We start from the raw sequence: 18,858 nt of genomic DNA on the forward strand, positions 1-18,858 counted from the left end.
AAATTTGCGATTTCACCACCGTAAAAAATGAGTTTCACTAAAATGCCATCAAACTTTTGAGCTTCGCTATAATACTATTATAAAACTTTATCTCCCCGCTACAATATCTTTTCTCCCTTTTCCAATTCATTTCGTAATTTCTTCGTTCGCTAACCATATGAACAGACCATTTTGCCCTTGAGGCAACCAGCCTTTCCCCTTGGTCTCCCGTGTCTCGCCAATCACCATGCCGTAAGGGCCCGCACATTTTTTGACGGGCCGAGCTCGCGGCCTCGGGTGCGGACGTAGGCGCGGCGGCGCCACCACGTCGACATATGCGAGGGTTCCAGTCCGACCATCTAAATGGACAATATTTGCACAATGATCCTACTTGAACTAGATCACGCATGGATTATAGCTAAGCTCAGATGCAAAAGTGCTAACTTAAGTCTATTAAATAGGTGCTCACTCTGTTATATAGAACAGGTGTTAGCTTTGTCCGAGGTTAAACTACCTGGAGTGTAATCATGTTTATAGAGAAATTACTAATATTTATCATACCAAATAAAGTATGAGAGCTATAAAGCTCATAGTCTTGTCTATAAATTTGGTCAAAATTAAGATAGTTTGGCTTACAATAAAGTAGAATGATATTTTTTTAGAAATAATTCCTGTGATGAGATTATAAATTAGCTAAAAGCGCAACAAAGTAAAAGCTTGGGACAATGAAGATGCAGACTTCCTAAGTATATTTTTGTTAGACAATCAGAGCATTGCAAATTGCAAGCATGTTATTATGTCAAAATCTATTTGTTCACTAAGTTGACTTTGCAATAGGCGTGGCGGCACCATCTTCTATTTCTAAAGACATCGTAATGTCAATAGTAACAAATTAGAAATTACACGGCATTAAGTATAAATGCTCCAATTAAACACAACTCCTAGGTGGTTGGCTTCCTTGACAACCCCCCCACCCCCCCCCCCCCCCCGCGCAAGGCGGGATATCCTATTGTTGGCATTGGAAGCAACATCAACGGGATGGATTGGCGGCGTGGTGAAGTATCATGAGGAGGAATGTCTTACATTTGGAAATTTACGTAGGAAATTACAATGGCATGCACATTATTTGAAGCCATACCAAAACCATAGGAAGGCCAAATTGTAGCAAACCATGAGGGCTAAAATTGTTTTTTTTCCATTTATTGGCATAATAAACTACTTAGCATGGGGCATACCCCTCTAGCGTGGAAGTAATTCCTCTTAAGTACTGAAAATGGACTCCCTTCACTGACGGGTGAGCCTAATTGCACTTAGGTCCACGTGCAGCCGCGCTACTCAGTTTTGTCCAACTCTAGGAATCTTCCAGTAGATTTAGGAAGAAAGGCACGATATAGCAATGGTCGCCAAATTACTCAAATTACCGGAACCACGAGATCTCATGATCATTGAATTAAAGAGCAAGTGCAAATGCAGCTGGAAAAGGCACACTTGAGAGTTAAAAGAAAGCAAGAGACAATCCGATCGTTGATTCAAATATTCCAAAAAAAAAGTGTACAAGTATACATTATCTATTGATTAGGATATTCTGCAATAATTTGCAGAAGAATTACATTATCCTTTGATTCAAATATATATACTGCAAAAACGTTTCTTGAAACAAAACCAGGAGGTTGATAAATTATTGATTCTCCCCCCCAAGACCAGTTGAGGGATTGTTCCATCTGGAAACGAGATCTAGCGCCTCAAACTGTGCAGGATGTATTCAGCATATAGGTCCCTGACAACAGCGCAAATAGGTTAAAAGTAGTGCCCTAACTAGAAAAGTATTTTTAGATGATTCTAATGCATTGTATGATGATTCAGACAATAAAGAGTGCTAGTTTCATATAATAAAAGCAGAATAGATTTTTCAAAGTAGAGGTTTCACATCTCACTATCATGTTGAGGCAATCATACTTTAAGATGCATCGCGTCACAATTTTCTTCTCAACAAAAGAGAGGCATGGTTATAAGCTATTCCAGGGAAGACTCACATTGAATGCTGAATGGCCTCCAGGGCGGTTGTTGGTGGCAAGAACTCGTTCACAGCAACTTCCTTGTTCTCATTCTTCTTGTCTGCAGATACAACATGTGAAATAAACTTCAACGCTTGAGGAGCAACTGCAGCGCTATGATTATAGCAAATCAGACAGATTTGGAAAGAAATGGCACATACAGTCTTCAAAGAAGCGACGGATTTCATTAAGGCGGTGGGGAGACAGCTCCTTGAGATCAGTTAAGTGACGATATTCGGGATCATCAACACAAACTGCAATTATCTTATCATCTTTCTCACCCTAGTCGTTGCACAAACAGATACGCCATCAATCCAACATAATGTGATATGTGAAAGTTTGAATGAAAAATCTGTAAAATTGATCATGCCTGGTCAATCATAGGCATAAGGCCAATGGCCCTTGCCCGAAGAAAGCAGCCAGGTATCACTGGTTCCTGTTCAGTTGCAAGCCAGTTAGCGAATAACCTCATAGGTTCAAACATAACATACATCATTAATACTAAGTGGGTTAGATGAAACAAACAGCAAGAAGACATGCTGACCTGCATCAGGACCAGCACATCCATCGGGTCTCCATCTTCGCACAGCGTGCGTGGTATGAAACCGTAGTTGTGTGGGTAGACCACTGATGAGTATAGCACCCTGTCAACCTAGGGAAGCATATTTTCAAATATATTGTCAGTTGCGTCAGAGAAGAAATCGTCAAATTTTCTGTTTCCTGCAAGCTTAAACTTTTAACGGACAATTTGTACCTTGATCAATCCAGTCTTCTTGTCAAGCTCATATTTCACTTTACTGCCCTTTGTGATCTCAACAACCTGCAACCACGGAAGGTCTATGACTTCTGATGCATGCATCTGTGAGTAACGCACTTACTCTACTTTACTACAAAGGATGAGCATGACGTGATGCATGCTTACACAGTTGAAAACAGCAGGGGCTCCAGGTCCTGACATTTGGGAATTTTGAAGCGTCAGCTTGTATGAACCTCCAGAGTCATACTGCAATGCCAAAAAAAGAACGACGTGCTGTTTACCTATCTCAAGGTCATGCCAGGAATGTGCGGCAACCGATCGCTTTGAGAGGGACGACATGATCCGCTCGTTCAGCCGTGGAACACTCTTCTTCTCTTCAGCCATGCTACTACAACCACAGAGAGATGCCCGGCCATAAGCCTCCTTGAACGAGCAGTTTACAGGAATGCTAGAATACCTCACCTGCTGCAGTAACTGCAGCAAAAGTCCAATAAAAACTTGTGGGTCTATTGACAGTTAAAAAAAATGCATCCACAAAGAGATTTTGACATTTGCCTAAGAGAGAGAGAGAGAGAGAGAGAGAGAGAGAGAGAGAGAGATTTTGACATTTACCAACTGCTAGTAGGAGGAGGAGACCCAGGAAGCACAGGGCCACATGAGGAGCAGCAGCTTATTATATAGAGGAGCTCTTGGTCGTTTTGAAGCACTGGTGGATGGAGATCCTAGAGAAGTGGCGGGAGCAGCGGCCTCCCGGACGCCCCCTGCTGTCCTGCATGCACGCCTGAATTAGGCAGGCGAACATGCAGCGAAAAACTAAAGCAAGCAATGCCATCAGCTTCACGACGAGCACCAGAAAATTTGCATCTTTGCGACCCGGGCCTGATCCTGTTGGATTTGCGACCACTCGGAACGGCCCAGGGGCAGTTCACAAGCAACGATCAAGGCCAAAAGTTGTGGCGCTGGTCACCAGCCAAACGTCCAGCTCAACTATGGCGAGGATGGTGGGTGTAGTTCGGCCACGAACCAAATTGTGTAGGCTACAAGGCTTATTGCTAGATATGTGCACACATTGATCTGCATCGTGGTTCATGCAGTTTGTCCTTTGAGTCCAGCACAACTAATATTTTCGACTGGGTCGGCCAACTATAGCATCCTTTTTAAGTATTATCTAAAAATAAACAAATATTTCTTTACTATACAACAAAGTGACTCGATGAAAATCAATTAATAATGCAAACATGGCATGAATAGTAAGATCTTCCCGCTGATTTTCATCTCGCACATACCTTGATCTTAGAAAATAATAAAAAATCTTTCATTAATTTGATCCGAGCCAAGCGATTACACCCTGCATAAAAAATACAAAAATAACATAGAATTTTGGTAAAAGAATACTCAAAAGACCAGTATTTTAAATATAAAAAATGAAACGGACAAATATATTACATCCTGGACACTTGGCCGGAGGAATAACAGCACACAGATCGATAAAAATACAAATAATTAAAACTTTTTGGGTCCATTTGAAAAAAACGGACCCATAAAAGTGTATAGCTTTAATCTTTAAGCCCCATTTGGATCGATCGGTCACACGTGGCAATAAAATATTAGAAAATTTGTTACGGGGCCCAAGTCCGATTGATGGTCAAACGTCACACGGCATCGATCCTCCTCGGTGTCCGCCTCTTCAGGCACCTACGACATTTTAGACAACAGCTATCTACATAAGTTCACATAAGTAAAATAAGCAGCAGCCGTCTAAATAAGTTCATATAAGTAAAATAAGCTGACGTGGCTATTATTAGATAAGGAAATAGTGTGTTGCTGTCTTATCTCGTCTTCTGCTCTACTCCGTGCTTCCATGCAAAACAACACCATCCAGAATACTTATTAAATATCATACAGACAGCTAAACAGACAACCTATTTTAGAGCTGTCTATTTAGCTGTCTGTGTGTGTTAAATACTCCTCCATCCAAAAAAACAAGTCATTCCAGAAATTCTAGGGGAAATTAACGAGAAGGTAAAATGACTATATTTATCTCTATTTACTACCCATATTTGGCACTAATTAATTCTTATATGCACATACACTTTCTGGATAGGGTAAAGATGATTTATTTTTTGATAAATTTTGAATCCTATGATTATTTTTCTTTTTGAACGGAGGAGCACTGTCTACATGCCCTTAATCGCGCAGCCTCGGCCGGCGGAGGACAAAAAAGTGACCTGCTGAAGAGGGCTGTGTTGATGGGCCGGACTAAAAATTCCAAAAGGAAACAGAACGGCACACAGGACGCGACGAGTGATGGCCAAAACGAATTTTAGCGGATTAATCGTTAGGAATTCCGTTCCGATCGAAAGTCTCGATGCAGTGTCAACTCTAAACATTCATCCGCCACAACATTAACGACATTATGACCATAGAAAGTTACAAAGTAGGGGCAACTGACAGTTCTCGTAGAACTGGATTGGTAGTTACAGAGATCAGTTGAATCACGGTTCTACTCTCTTACATTCCCAGCAGATACAACATCATCAGGAACAGGGTCAGCCCATAAAAATAATCGGTACAGATACAAGGCAACATGCAGAAGTGGCAATCCTGATAACTGATAGGTCAATTTAGTCAGCTACACATGCATATCTATGTCATTTCCTAGCCGGACCATCAAGCCATGGCAACATCTGTGCCCATACATCTTACCTTGCGACCCCAACAATGCCTACGGAAGGGCACTAGGAAGCTACATGCAAGCACTTTTTGATGTTTCAGCCAAGTCTTTCCCAGGATCCCCCTTCAAAGAGGCATGCCTCTTGTGACCACTCCGAGTTAATAGTGCAATGCTATTTGATCTTGGTATCTGGACAGCCCCAGCAACACAATCTCCAGCATGAGCACAGCTCCAAACTCGAGAAGGCCCTTCCCCTAGGGAACGCAATCTTGGGAATCCGTTTTTTAACCTGCAAATTGACCAGTACTCGGTATCTTTACCAGCCAGCTTGTCGCACACAGGGCAAGGAGGGTCGTGCTTCTGCCCCTTTGGAGTTGTCCGCTCCAGGCACTCAGCATGGTAGACATGGGAGCATGGGAGAACACCAGCAACCGGCAAATCTCCAGTGCGCACAATTCGACGAGAACCCCAAGGTGATCTCTTAGTCAAAAGCCTCTCACAAAGGTCACACCTTGTTTTCTGCATTATATTATAAGGACGCAGTGGTCCAGCTCGATCAGCTTCAGGTCGTTCTGATACATCAGTAAGATCCATGCTACTTGCAGCACTCCAATTTCCTGACTCCCCATGATTGCCACTGCCATAGTCCATGGGACCTGGAGAGCGAACCTCTCCTGTTCCCTTGTACTCAGAGTGCAGAGGATTGTTGGAGCTTGCGCTGGCAACAGGACTTTGATTTCCTTGTGCTTCTAGTGCATGTTCTGGAAATGAAAGAGGATGGACTGGCTTTGACAGGAATGATCGACGACTTGGGAAGTTGCGGGGCGTTGATGAGTATGATTTAGGTACTATATCATATTCACTTCCCTCAGAACGAGAGGAGGTGGAACCACCACTATTCTGCTGTCCTGATATTCCCTACACCAAGAGAGAGAAAAAACTGTCCCCTGAAGCGTGAAGGGAGAAATGAATATAGTATAACATCAACGGCTGGCCTATTGCATACCTCTGACAACAATAAAGCACCAATCGGCTCAGAAACTGAAACTGCATAGTAAAAAGCACCGTTAACACAGCTGATCTTGTTGTAAAGTTCTTTAGAAAAGACTGCATGTACATGCACGTGGATATACAAACACCCAGTCAACACAACTGGTCGTATTGTAAAGTGCTTTGGAAAATGGTTGCATGGACCTGCTATAGCCATGTCCACATGATGATACACAATCACTATATTAAGCAATTAAAAAAAATTATAAAAAATGCTCATCCAGAAGAAACAAACAGAGCCCTTTAGCCATGTGATAAAGGCACAAATGATAAAAGAAACTACATTACAGAACAAAAAAAATACACTTTGAAGAGATACATAGATAATCTAATCGGGGTAGTAAATGCAGCATCTTGCACTCATGCTGACCATAAAATTGTATACTAATAATTGAAACTACAATGAGTGTTTTAAAGACGACAAGGTGACCCAAGGCGAGCTGGGTACGCCTGGATGCCTAGGCGACAAGGCGTCACTATTGCCCAAGGTGAGATGGGCCAGCCCGGATGCCAAGGCGACGCCTTTGAAACACAGACTACAACCATGCCACATATTATTGATCATTCAATAATGCAATATTTTGAAATAAGAATATATTTTGCCAACACATTAGTAACTTTGCACTGCTACCGTATTGGTATGGGAACTACTTTGCCTAAAAGAAAAAGGTTATTCAGAGTTGAGATACTCAAATGGTTCAGCTAGAAAGAAAGAACATATCAACCAGGTAGATACTTGAATAGACCAGCAAATCTTATCCAAAACAATCACAATATCAAAGTAACTAGTGACAATATAATGTGTGGGATTATTGTGGAATGATAGGAAATTATGAGTATCGTACAAACAAGAAGACTAGATATAAGTGACATAACACTTACCACCTAAAGGTCTCAGATGCTATAGCAATTTAATATATTTTAAAAACATTAACGAATGTATTGTTTGTCATTTACATCCACAGCCTAACAGCAACAACAGAAAGATAAAAGTAGGGGAGCACGAGAATAGCTGTTCTTTCAATAGCATATCTTCAATATTTTCTTCTATCTTGTTTCTATATCATACGAAGCTGGTATTACTTGTTGGGTACTTTTATCCATGACAGCAATAAGAAATGCAGTAAAACTCTCTACATCATGTTTAGCCTCTCTCTCCTCATTCCCCTGCCATCAAGTCATGTTGCAGAACCTACCACAGGCACCTATACCTACAATGTATGATAATATGATATAGAATCCTAAGTCCTAACATGCCGCAGCATGACAACAAGAAGTTTAATTATAGAGCCAGTGGAAGGTTTTTTATAAATTTTACCAACCAGGCAACCACCACTAGGAACATTCGTTTCAGGGGGCAATGTTCAGTGACCCATTGCTAATTAATTAGGCTCAGGCACACTCTGAAGTCTGAATTGACCTAGCACCCAAAGTTAGCATGTTGCCAAAACATTTCATGGTGCATATGTTTTTAACGCAGAAAATATAACTCATCAGGGATCACATCTCAACATGTTGCCAATGCTGGATATCATGCAAGACCCAAGCTTAAGTGTCGGTTAAAGACAATAGTATAACCATTGAGCATGGCCACGGCGTTTGTCACTCCGTACCAGGAAAACCCTTGGGGATAAATGATCAGTCCTAAATTTGATGGTGGTACCACATATCTCTAGAATGCATTTAACAATATGACTGATACTTGAAACGTATGATCATTTGATCAAAAGACCAGACAATTCAGATTCCAGGAGCCATCATGAAAAACTATGTAACCAGCAATCTGCAATTTAAAACTAAATCTGGAAACATATGATCATCCAGCTGTGGCATAAAATTTTTGCAAACTAATTGAAGCCACATTTGCACTCCCAATTTCCGGGATCCCAACTCAATACCATGTACCCCCTCGAGTAACAAAGTGACATTTTGGACATCGATAGTCTCCAAAATACGACTTTGACTACAATTTTTTGTCATAATATTTTTGTAACACATAGGATAATTATATTCTTATGAAAAAAATTCTATAAAAATCTACTCGTAATTTGTGACTGGAAGGAGTATTAGTTACAAAAGTTATGTTAGACAGCATCACTTCAAACCTGTAAAATGGACTTACTGACTTAGCAGGCCAATTACTCATGCAAGGGGACAACACATCTTAATATAACCTATAGCGTTTGAGATTAATGTCTACAGCAATAATGATCACTAGTCAATGGTCAAGCTCAGCCAAAACTATTACAGAACCAATTTGAGAAAAACGAATTGTCATTTGATGAATAATCTGCCAGTTGATCATCAAGGAATTCAACTCAAAATCAAGCTAGCAATCATAACTGAGGTTTCGAAAATCACTCAAAAATCATACACAAAATAACAGCATGTGGTGCATCAATCAGTTAAGGTTTTAGAAGTCAATTCTATCACTCTATCCAGTAAGACCCTTGTTTTCACTACACATAGTACATATCAGCCCAACCAGCAGGAAGGCTGCTAGTGGTTAAACCATTACCATACTTGCAAAATCCATTACTCAGGAGTCAAATAATGACCATCTGCATTTAGAAGTGTCCGGAATTGGTGAAGCAAATTATGATTTTGCTTGGATTTATATTTGATGAAACAATCTTTATTGTTAGGCCAAACATGGGTTGCATTAAAGTAAACCATGATTTTTAGTCAAGTATATGGGGATAATTCAAATACTATCATACATATGGATATTGGATTGCATTAAAGTTTACATTGATGCTAACTGCTATCAAATGGCAATCCGGTTCCAGAAAATGGCAACGATGTTGCTATATAACTAATGACAAGTTTCTGTTGTCACAGAAACAAATTTTGTTATGGCGGCAGTTATGTAATCTAGCATGCCTATGATCGTATGATCCCAATAAATCAGCTATCAATTTGTCAAGTCCATGAGTTTCTCTTGAGATCTACGTTGGTCACCCCAGAAAGGAAATCAGGTGCAATATGCAGTTTTGCAAAAGGGCATGGCCCGTAGTACATTTACTACGAAATGTAATTTTGCTGCATTCTGGAGATTGATACTTGATAGAACCATATGGTAGCAATTGTCAATGGGCTATTTTTAGCCCTTATAAAACAGTAATTTTTATTACCAAAGTGAACTCTAAAACTACAAGACAAAAAAAAACTATGTTCTATGCTAAAATAACATCCTATATAGCTGGTGCAACATATATGTTAAAATAAAACAGCAGTAGAGGATAGTTTGACACAATCCTTAATTTGATGCATATTAATTTAATGCATAGTCATTAGTCAATAGAGAAAGCGAAATCATTGTATGGGTCTCGAGTTTGAACAATCCTGGGCATGCTTAGCCCGAGAAATGTTAAGGAAGCAACTGGGACTTCTGAAGGATAAAGATAATTACACATACCTCTCATGTATTCATCAACGCTAGAATCTTGCAGCATGGGCAGCATAACATGCTGGTTCTGGAAGCTGACGTCTGGGCTGTTGAAATACGAAATGGCACCCTCAGATGTAGAGTAACGGTGCTCTTGCGGGAGTTCATTCCTCTCCCAGCTCCTACTAGCCTCTTTACTATTTGATGATAGTGATGATCCATAATTCGCAGCAACCCCGCTATCACCATGGGATCCATAAGACAACCCTTCCGAATTGATCCTGTACTCCCACCCCCTAGACACAGGTGGGGAGAAGCCAGCATTAGTCCGCCAGGTCGGATCGCTTCGGCCAATAGAAGACCACTCCCGGTTCGCTGTGCTAGTCCCATGTGGCCGCGCTGCCACGCAGCATAATGAACCCATCCCAATTAGACTTTAATACAGCACTCTAAGCAGCATGCAAATTCATTCCAGGGGCGGAACCAGTATAGGACATAGGTGTACACATGTACACCCAATAACTGTTGCAAAAAGATCGAATTTAGTAGGTAAAATCATGGTTAGATCCGAATATAAATACCATATGTTAGGGGTTTGGGTGTTTGATTTCGCGCAGCAGGATGGGAAGGGAGGGGAATAGGCAGGCATACCCCTGTCGGATGTTCGTCGCCGGCGAAGCGCCCGTCGCTCGACGAACAACGGGCAGCGCAACTCGCCCTGTCGTCGCCGCTAGGAAAGGAAGACCGAGGCCGAGAGAAAGAACAGAGAAGTCGTGGGAAGGGAGGGTGCTGCCGCACCAGCCGGACTCGACCTGCAGCTGGGCAGGGGAGCGTGGAGGCCGGCGCACGGGCCGACCGTGTGGAGAGCGGCGGGCGCTGGGGGAGCGAAGGGAGGAGATGGGTCGCGGTGCCGAAGGAGCGGGCCTTGTTGCCGTGTAGGCGTGTTGCCCGTCAAAGGAGAAGGCACTGCTGCTCCGGCGCCGGCTACCTGCCAGATGGTGGGGCCGTGAGCTGCTAGGGCCGCCCGGCTGAGAGGAACTCGTGCCGACGGAGGCCCGCCCAGCGCATCGCCCGTCAGGCCGTCACCGTCAGACGGGTGGAGGCGCTGGCACGCCGGCACACTGGATCTTGCGAGGAGGAGATGAGGGGAGGGGACACCACCGCCGCCGATGAGAGAGACGAGAAGACTGGCGGCTAGGGTATGGACGGATGGGGTGGGGATTTCGGGATGAATGAACTGGGGAGGGTGAGAAGGCAGGTCTGCTTAGGTCTGATAGATAGCAGTTCGGTTGTTTGGTATCCGAGTCAAGAACAAAAAAATCGAGATTAATTCGATTATTCAGATGTAGGAACCGAATTTAGGATCAAAATATCGGTTTCGGTCGCTTAGGTTTTCATTAAAAAAATAAGATTATTTCAGTTTAGTTTTCGGTTATCAGTTAATTGTACCCACCTGTAGCAAGAAAACTATAGCAGATATCGTGGGTAGAACAAGTTTGACCAATTTTATAAGAGAGAGAAGAAAAGACTCTCTAATTTAAAATAAATTAATATTTTAACGTAACAAATTTAATAACTTAAAAGATCATACTAACATTTAAAAATAACATATAAACAAGTTTTTAAACATATATCAATATTCTTTTAAAAAGTGTACAATCAACATTTTCTATAGGCTACGTATGACTAGAATAGATTCAACATTTTCCAAAGCAAAGATCAACATCTTTTAAATACTAGTTTTTTTATTTATTCTTCTTCCCCAAAGTAGGTAGTTGTAGGCTACCGTGGCAAGCACTAGCAGCACGCTGTGGAGATAGACAACATCAATAGTATAGATTTCCATTTGGCCGAAGCCCGCAAGCCCTGCATGGAGCCCAAATTTTTGGCCCGGCCAAATTCGGCACTACCCGAAGTAATTCGTGTCTGTGCTGGCCCGGTCCGGTACCCCGTGCCGTGCTTGGGTCGTCACCCTAGCACGATGGGTGGCCTAGCATGGCCTATAAACCAACGGCCAGCCCGGTCCGACCCGTTACCTAGGGGAGTCATAAAACACTCCCCCGAGCCGGCGCCCCCCTCCCCCCACTCCCAAACCCTAGCTTATTTCCTCCGCCTCTGCCTCTTCACCTTCGGCTCTCCTCTCACCTTCTTGGCTCTGCTGTTGTGCCTCCACCGCTGTCGGCCGCCGCACTCTTGCTCTCGCCTCCTCCGCTCCAGTGAGGTTTCCTGTTACATCCGGTTTTAGAAAGGAACCAGATGCATCTTATATGTGCGTTAGGATCAAGTTACACAGATATGATAGACGTCACAACTGAATATATCAAAAGACAATGTTCAAAACATAAGCAAAAGATTAAATAACTTTATTACACTCCGATAGATAGATGTTGATATTTCTTAATGTCATTACCAAAATTGTCGGTCCCAGACAACGACGCTAGAAATATCATGGTGGTATGTCTTAACGATTACAGAATGAATCCGCAAACGCAAGAATATACCGTTGTAGCATTTTGCCAGGAGAGTATTCGGGTATCGTTATTTATATTTTTCGCGTAGGATGGCATGGTGTAAAAGAGTTTAGTAGGTACATAATCAGGACAAAATGATTAAGCTATATACTATATTTCATACAGGTGTAAGTCATAATAAATGATAGATATGTGTAATGTGACACACACACTCAAGTCAATCTCAAGAATAAATAATTACAAATAAACCAAAGGTTAGCGGCAGCATATGCATACAAACAGAGTCCTAAAACATCTATTCATACAAGCAAGGGTTACACAAGGCACAAGGTTAGGGCTCAGAGCTAAGACTCCAGATATCAAGTAGAATGTCCCGCACCGGTGTACAACCAGTCCTGTTACATCTTTCAGAACTCCTACACCATACCCGAACGTGGGGGAGTGCACTAACCATGGCAATTCAGCCGTAGCGGACGGACAGCTATCGCCACCTGCCGTCTACCCCTACAACACCGTGGAGCATGGTCATATCCGAAGGATCCCGCATACCCGGGCACCACGCCCGTGTATGAGGTCACTACTCTAGCGCCCCCAGATCTCCCACCCTTCGGATGGACAAGTAAAGCGCTAAGGCAAGCCTAAAGGCACAACAAACTGATATCCTTACCTAGTTCATCTAGCCTAACCGCATACATTGGATAACGTGTGATAAAGCAAGGTATGGTATGATAAACTATCAAGATAGCATAACAACCATGACTGAACTCTGAATTATGAATAAGATACTGACAAGTCGAATACAAAGCCATACTAGAGGCCGAGAATTGCTCAACGACCTCGAGGACGACTAGCACTCGCTAAGAGAAGTTCTAGCCTAGCTCCACTAGCCTAAGGATTACAAGTCATAAAGTGAGAGAGGGAAAGAGGCTCCAAGTCATGGTGTGTGTGAATGGTGGGAGGCCTCCTTCTATAGCTTGGGAGGTTGGTTCCCGCTATCTCTAAGTACGGAAACATCAGCCACTGCCTTTGAGAAGATAAGAACGATCCTCCCGCCTGTGTTCCCGGAAGGCGTCCAGGTTCGACCGAGCCTGGGGTTCGGCTGACCCCAGGTGGAGCCTCCCCAGCTCCACCTTCCTCTGGTTGGCTGGCATGTTGTAACACCCTAATGTAATTTTCCCAAATTTTAAAGGATTTATTTTGGCTCAAATGAAATTTCCAAACTTTTCTTTAATTTTTGTTGCATTAAAGTAAATTTATAACATAAGAAAATAAAATTTATTATAGGATCAACTTGTTTGTGCATTCATGCTGGAGCATTGTTTTATTTGTGTTGAGTTGTAGGGTTTGAATTCAAATTTATTTGAATTCAACTAGATTTGTTTGAGTGCTTAGAGTATAGAAAAAGAAAAGGAAAGGAGAAGGAATAAAAGAAGGCAGCCCAAAACCCTCTCCCTCCCTCTCTCACGGGCCCTCTCTCCCCCCTGGCCCAAGTTCCCCCCCCCCCCCGAGGCCCAGCACTCCTTCCCTCCTCTTCTTTCCCGCGTGGGCCGGCTCGGCCCAGCAGCCAGCCAGCGTCCCCCCGAGCGCCCCCTCTCTTTCCTCCACTGCCAGCTCGGGCCCGCCTGTCGGCGCCACTTCTTTTCCCAGCACGCGCCGCGCTCTCCCTCTCTCCTTTCTCTCTGACAGCTTGGCCCCGCGCGTTAGCTCCTCCTTCCCCTCCTCTGTTTCCCCTCCGCAACGACCGTGCAGCACCACCGCCGGGATCTCCGCGCCGCCCGCGCCTGGGCTCGCATGCCGAGGGTTCCGCCGCCCCATAAGTGGGACCCCCGACCCCTGCGCTCTCATCTCCCCACCCATGCTCCGCCGCCTCCAACCCTAGCACCCCGCCCGTGCAGAGTCTCTGCGCTGCCGCATTCCTCGGCCTCTGCTCCGCCGTGATCCAGCAGCGCCGCCAAGCCTCCGGCCAATCTCAGCCCCGGTGAGCATCCCCTCATCCCCAGGATCATTTTGCGCTAATCATTGGAGCCCCTAGCTTCCTGCAACGGCCGGACCGCCGTTTGACAGTGCACCGCCGCGAGGAATAGCTCCTCTCCGCCGGCCGCTCCACCCTGTGCCCGATGCCCCATGCCAGATGCCCTCGGTAGCTTTCTAGTGTCGCGCTGGTGCGGAACCGTGTGAAGCGCAGCCCAAACTCGAGCCAGAACCGCACCGCGCCGTTCGCCGGCGACCCCGTGCCGCCCTCCGCCATGGAGAGCTTCGACCCGACCCTGATCCGTCGTCCTGGGCGTCCTGTAGGATTCACGGTACCGCGAGCCTTCTCCAGGACCTGACCTCGTGCAAGATGGGGCCCAGCTGACCGAGATAGGCCAGCACCGGCGAGCCGCCGCCGCGGGGATGGCTCTTCGGCGAGCAGCGCCGCCAGCCCGCGCCCCCTTCTTCTCCTAGCCGTTCGATCTGTTATCCACGGGTGAGATTAGGTCTAGATCCAGATTAGATCCGAGCCGCCAGATCCCGATCCAACGGCTCTAATCAGAGCATACCGGTTCGGCCTTGCCATTTTGTTAAAGAGCCCCTGCGCTTTTCTGGAATTAACCCGCGGTCCACTGCAGTTCAATAATAATGGCAGTTTAGCCCTATTTCTTGCACCGAAGCCCCTGATCTTTATAGAATTAGAACCCGCAGTCCAGCCTAGCTGTTTTAATGAGTTAGACCTCACATCTTTTTAGTTTTTGCACATAAGCCCCTGGATTTGCTCCAGAACCCCCTGGAAGCTCAGTTTTTCTCGCAAATAGGTCCCTGGATCTTGTTTCAAGCGTAGTTTTCGCGTCTTAGCTCCGTTTTAGGTGTTCTTTATATCCACGCGATCGTTGTAACGCGTAGAATAGTTCTAGCATAGTTTTGTGTGCTGTTTCTATGTAATGTTGTACTGTTTCTTATATTTTGTTCTCGTTTGCATGTATATGTATGTGCTGGACCGTGTTGTGACGTTGCGATCGTGAGTAGACGCGGAGCCTTTGGAGCAGTACCAGGAGCAGCCATCTTCTGAGCAATTTGAGCAGCAGCAGGAGAGTTTCGAGGAAGGCAAGTATAACATGAACATCCTATCACTTTTAAATACAATTTCATACTGCATTTTAATTTTGTATGCCTATAAGGATTTCCTAGCCACCTTTATCCTTATATTTATATCTTTTGGGTTGCATTATGGTTAGTTGTGCTAGGTTGCTGCGCTATAAACACACTTGGTCCTTTTTAATTAAATTTGATTAATGGTCTTATGCAACCTAATCCTGAGAGTGGCCCTCTGTGCTGTGTGCTTGAGCGGCTCACGTCTCCGTAAAAGATGTTTTGTTAGAAACTTGGTTTAGGGGGCCAGCACGATGCTTAGTGCTTGGTTGGCCACTCTCCATAAGGACCGGTTCATAGAGCGGCAACCTGGGACAACCGCGCAACCCCAAGACTGGAATGGGACGGTCTTGACTTACTAATTAGGTCGTATTGGTTTGGGAGTAACTTACCTGCGTGGGCAAGAGGGGTGGTAGGCTTCAATGGTCCCTGCTCCTCCGGCTTGGTCTGTGCTGTGTGTCTTGTACCCCCGGAGGTGGGCCCCATCGTCGCTGATCCAGAATTCTTAGCGGTTACACCTTACCAATGTGATCCTTTGTAACGGTCTCGTAGTGTGCTTGCTAGCCATCTCACCTCAGGAAGTGTGATGAACAACTAGCGTAGCTCACGACTTGTGGGTAAAGTTGTGCAACCTCTCGAGAGTGTAAAACTGATATATCAGCTGTGCTCACAGTCATGAGCGGCCCAGATCCTCCTTTTGATTAGTGGGGTTATCAACCTTTGATTAGGGAGATTCCCCGGGCGGTTCGGTTTGGATGGTTCTCAGTAGTTCTTAATTAACATTGATTAATTTCTTATGCAATTTGGGTTTATGGTAACTCATCCACTTATAGTAAATAGTTTTAATAAAATTTGCCAAGATTAAAAGCTAATGCAGTTGAGTCAGCTAACCCTAGAGCCTCATACTCGTGTTATACTTATTGAGTACAAGTTGTGTACTCACACTTGCCTCTTCCTCTCTTCTGTTCTCTTTGGGATATCTTCGACTACTGCTCAGTACCAGGCGACGTGGAGGACTACGTCAGCGGCTTCGACGATTTCTAGGCGTTGTCTCCCAGTTGACGTCCCTGTGGCGCCCCGCACTTCATGTATTTATTTTATGCTTCCGCATTCTTTGAACTGATTCTTGATTCAGTTGTAATAAAGATATTCATTTTATAATATTATACGCTTTTATTCGTGACATGTGTTGTGATATCTTGATAATCTGTTGTATATATGTGTGACTTGATTCTGGCGCATATATGATTGCTCGATTTATGTTTTTATAAATCGGGTGTGACACATGTGGGCCCTGGTGGTGATCCTCGGTAATTTGTGCCTTTGATGCGCCCATTTAGTTTGCCAGGTGGGCCCTCCTATCTTTGGGTAATCGCAAGATAGGATCTTCTGTGCATTTTGACTGTGTTTTGTGTATGTTTCCCTCCTATTGTGGGCTTGTGTTCCTGAAATCAAATTCTTGCAAGTATAAGTGGAACTAGGTTATTATAAATAAAATATGTGAGTAAGGTGTACAACTTTCCTTTATTCATGAGTATAGTTGACGGTCGGATTTGGCATTTAAGGACCATCAACAATAGACATGAAGGTCTTTAGTCGTTCCACCGATAAAACCTAAACAAGCTCGGCAGCAACAGCTTCTTCCACAGGCACTTGACTGGTGAATGCAAGCCTAGAACTCCTTGAAGTCGCTGAAGTGCTCCACTTCCACATTCTCTTCTAAGCAGCAGTTTAGGCAAGGGTGAGTATTCTTATGGTTGATACTCAGCGAGAGGGGGGAAGTATGCAAGGCCATCAAAGAGAGGCGGGGGCCCATAGCGGTTAGCATTTCTAGTTGATCATATTTTATTAGCTGGCACATATTAACTAGGTATAAGTTTATACCAACCTACTTAAGCATAAATGAAACAACGTTATTCAAAACCAAGGAACCACAAATTAAATTATTCTTTAAGTCGATTATCATGTGAGGGTCCAAGCTGCTCGTAATCGTGAGCATGGCTGATATATCAGTTTTTACTCTGCAGAGGTTGTACACTTTCACCACAATTCGTGTTCCCCAAAATTGCCCGGGTTTGAAAGGCCCTTAAACACTTCCTTTGGTGATTGGCGAGGGGTCCACTATGAAGCCTTTACAAAGACACGTAGAAAACTAAATAGCCCGCTAGAGTTTCAGTAGCGTGTGGTCCATAACCATCCCTAATGGTCAGTACCTTAGCAAAGGTTACTACCCCAAGAGGACCGGGCTATACCCCCAACACCGACCCCTTGCTTGCCCTTTTGGTAAGGCTATCAGTTAACCACATGCCTAATCAATCAACTAAGGTCAGAGCCATGTGATAATTGTGGTTGCACGGTTTTCTTGGGTGGTTCTCCATGTTCCATTTAAACAAAGTGATCTTATAAATTAACCAGGTATAACAACAATTAAATCCATGATTAACATTTTCAAAAGTGTGCGACATCACCATTCCCAAAGTTAAGCAACTAAGCATTTGTACCCAACAAAAAGATTAAACCCGGTGATCAAGGCTTGGGTGAAAAGACTAGGTAAATCCTTAATACGTATCCCATCAAGTTATGCAGTAAGGAAATAAAGTAAAGTGCATTATCATGCTATTATTGGGACAAAAATAGAATATGCAGGGGGAGAAGTCCACTTGCCTTCCTTGTAAAACTGTTGTGTCTCTTCCTCGAACTGCTGCTCTTGACTTTCCTCGAAGGGCACATCGTCTACATGATTACACAAGCAAAACATACAACAAAGTAAGAAACAACACAACAAACAGTACAAATAGATAAAGATACAGATCATGTTGCAAGGATCGGGTGAGCGCAAGAATCGATGAAAACGGACAAGAAACGCCAGAGATTTGGCTAAAATAAGGTTTAGGGGCTTAACTGCGAACAAACTAATCTTTCAGGGGCTAAACTTAAAGAAACCGAGGGCTAAAACTTAATAAAACCTAAAACACAAGGTTTAGACTAGAAAATAGAGAGAGATGGATGGTTGGTTCAAAAACTAGAAAGGACAGGGGCTCAAACAGAAAGAAAAGGATTGTTTTGCAAATACTTTTGAACTGCGCAGGACGGCGGGTTGATTTACCAAAAAGATAGGGGTTCTTTTGCAAAATAGACTAGGGTGGCTCGGGTTGACCAGTATTGACCTGAGTCAGATCCAATTTGCCCCGTCAGATCAAGATCCGACGGCTCAGGTCGGTTGGGGCAACCGGGCGGTAGTGCTGATGGGGGCAGGCGGCGGCATACAGCGGCGGGGTCGCCGGAGAAACGCGATAACGCGATTCCGGCTGTGGTTTTGCACGGGAAAGCTGAGGAGGGAGAGGGGAGTATGGCGGTAG

The 18,858-nt window shown here is 44.1% G+C and overlaps 2 protein-coding genes across 2 annotated transcripts; both read right to left on the minus strand.

The window, feature by feature from the left end:
* Window positions 1-1,615: 1,615 nt before the first annotated feature.
* LOC112876589 (soluble inorganic pyrophosphatase 1) lies at window positions 1,616-3,451 on the minus strand. Its single transcript, XM_025940733.1, has 9 exons — window positions 3,403-3,451; window positions 3,072-3,175; window positions 2,956-2,984; window positions 2,788-2,853; window positions 2,578-2,685; window positions 2,404-2,469; window positions 2,195-2,315; window positions 2,013-2,094; window positions 1,616-1,756 (listed from the first exon to the last, which is right to left on the minus strand). Exons 2-9 carry the CDS (start codon window positions 3,172-3,174, stop codon window positions 1,714-1,716), a joined length of 618 nt encoding a protein of 205 aa, XP_025796518.1. The 5' UTR covers window position 3,175; window positions 3,403-3,451; the 3' UTR covers window positions 1,616-1,713.
* Window positions 3,452-5,179: 1,728 nt separating this feature from the next.
* LOC112874848 lies at window positions 5,180-11,155 on the minus strand. Its single transcript, XM_025938407.1, has 4 exons — window positions 10,554-11,155; window positions 9,933-10,424; window positions 6,471-6,511; window positions 5,180-6,382 (listed from the first exon to the last, which is right to left on the minus strand). The coding sequence occupies exons 2-4, from the start codon at window positions 10,324-10,326 to the stop codon at window positions 5,537-5,539; spliced, it is 1,281 nt and encodes a 426-aa protein (XP_025794192.1). The 5' UTR covers window positions 10,327-10,424; window positions 10,554-11,155; the 3' UTR covers window positions 5,180-5,536.
* Window positions 11,156-18,858: the final 7,703 nt, after the last annotated feature.

This window comes from Panicum hallii, chromosome 9 (assembly GCF_002211085.1).
Source record: "Panicum hallii strain FIL2 chromosome 9, PHallii_v3.1, whole genome shotgun sequence".
Lineage (NCBI taxonomy): Eukaryota > Viridiplantae > Streptophyta > Magnoliopsida > Poales > Poaceae > Panicum > Panicum hallii.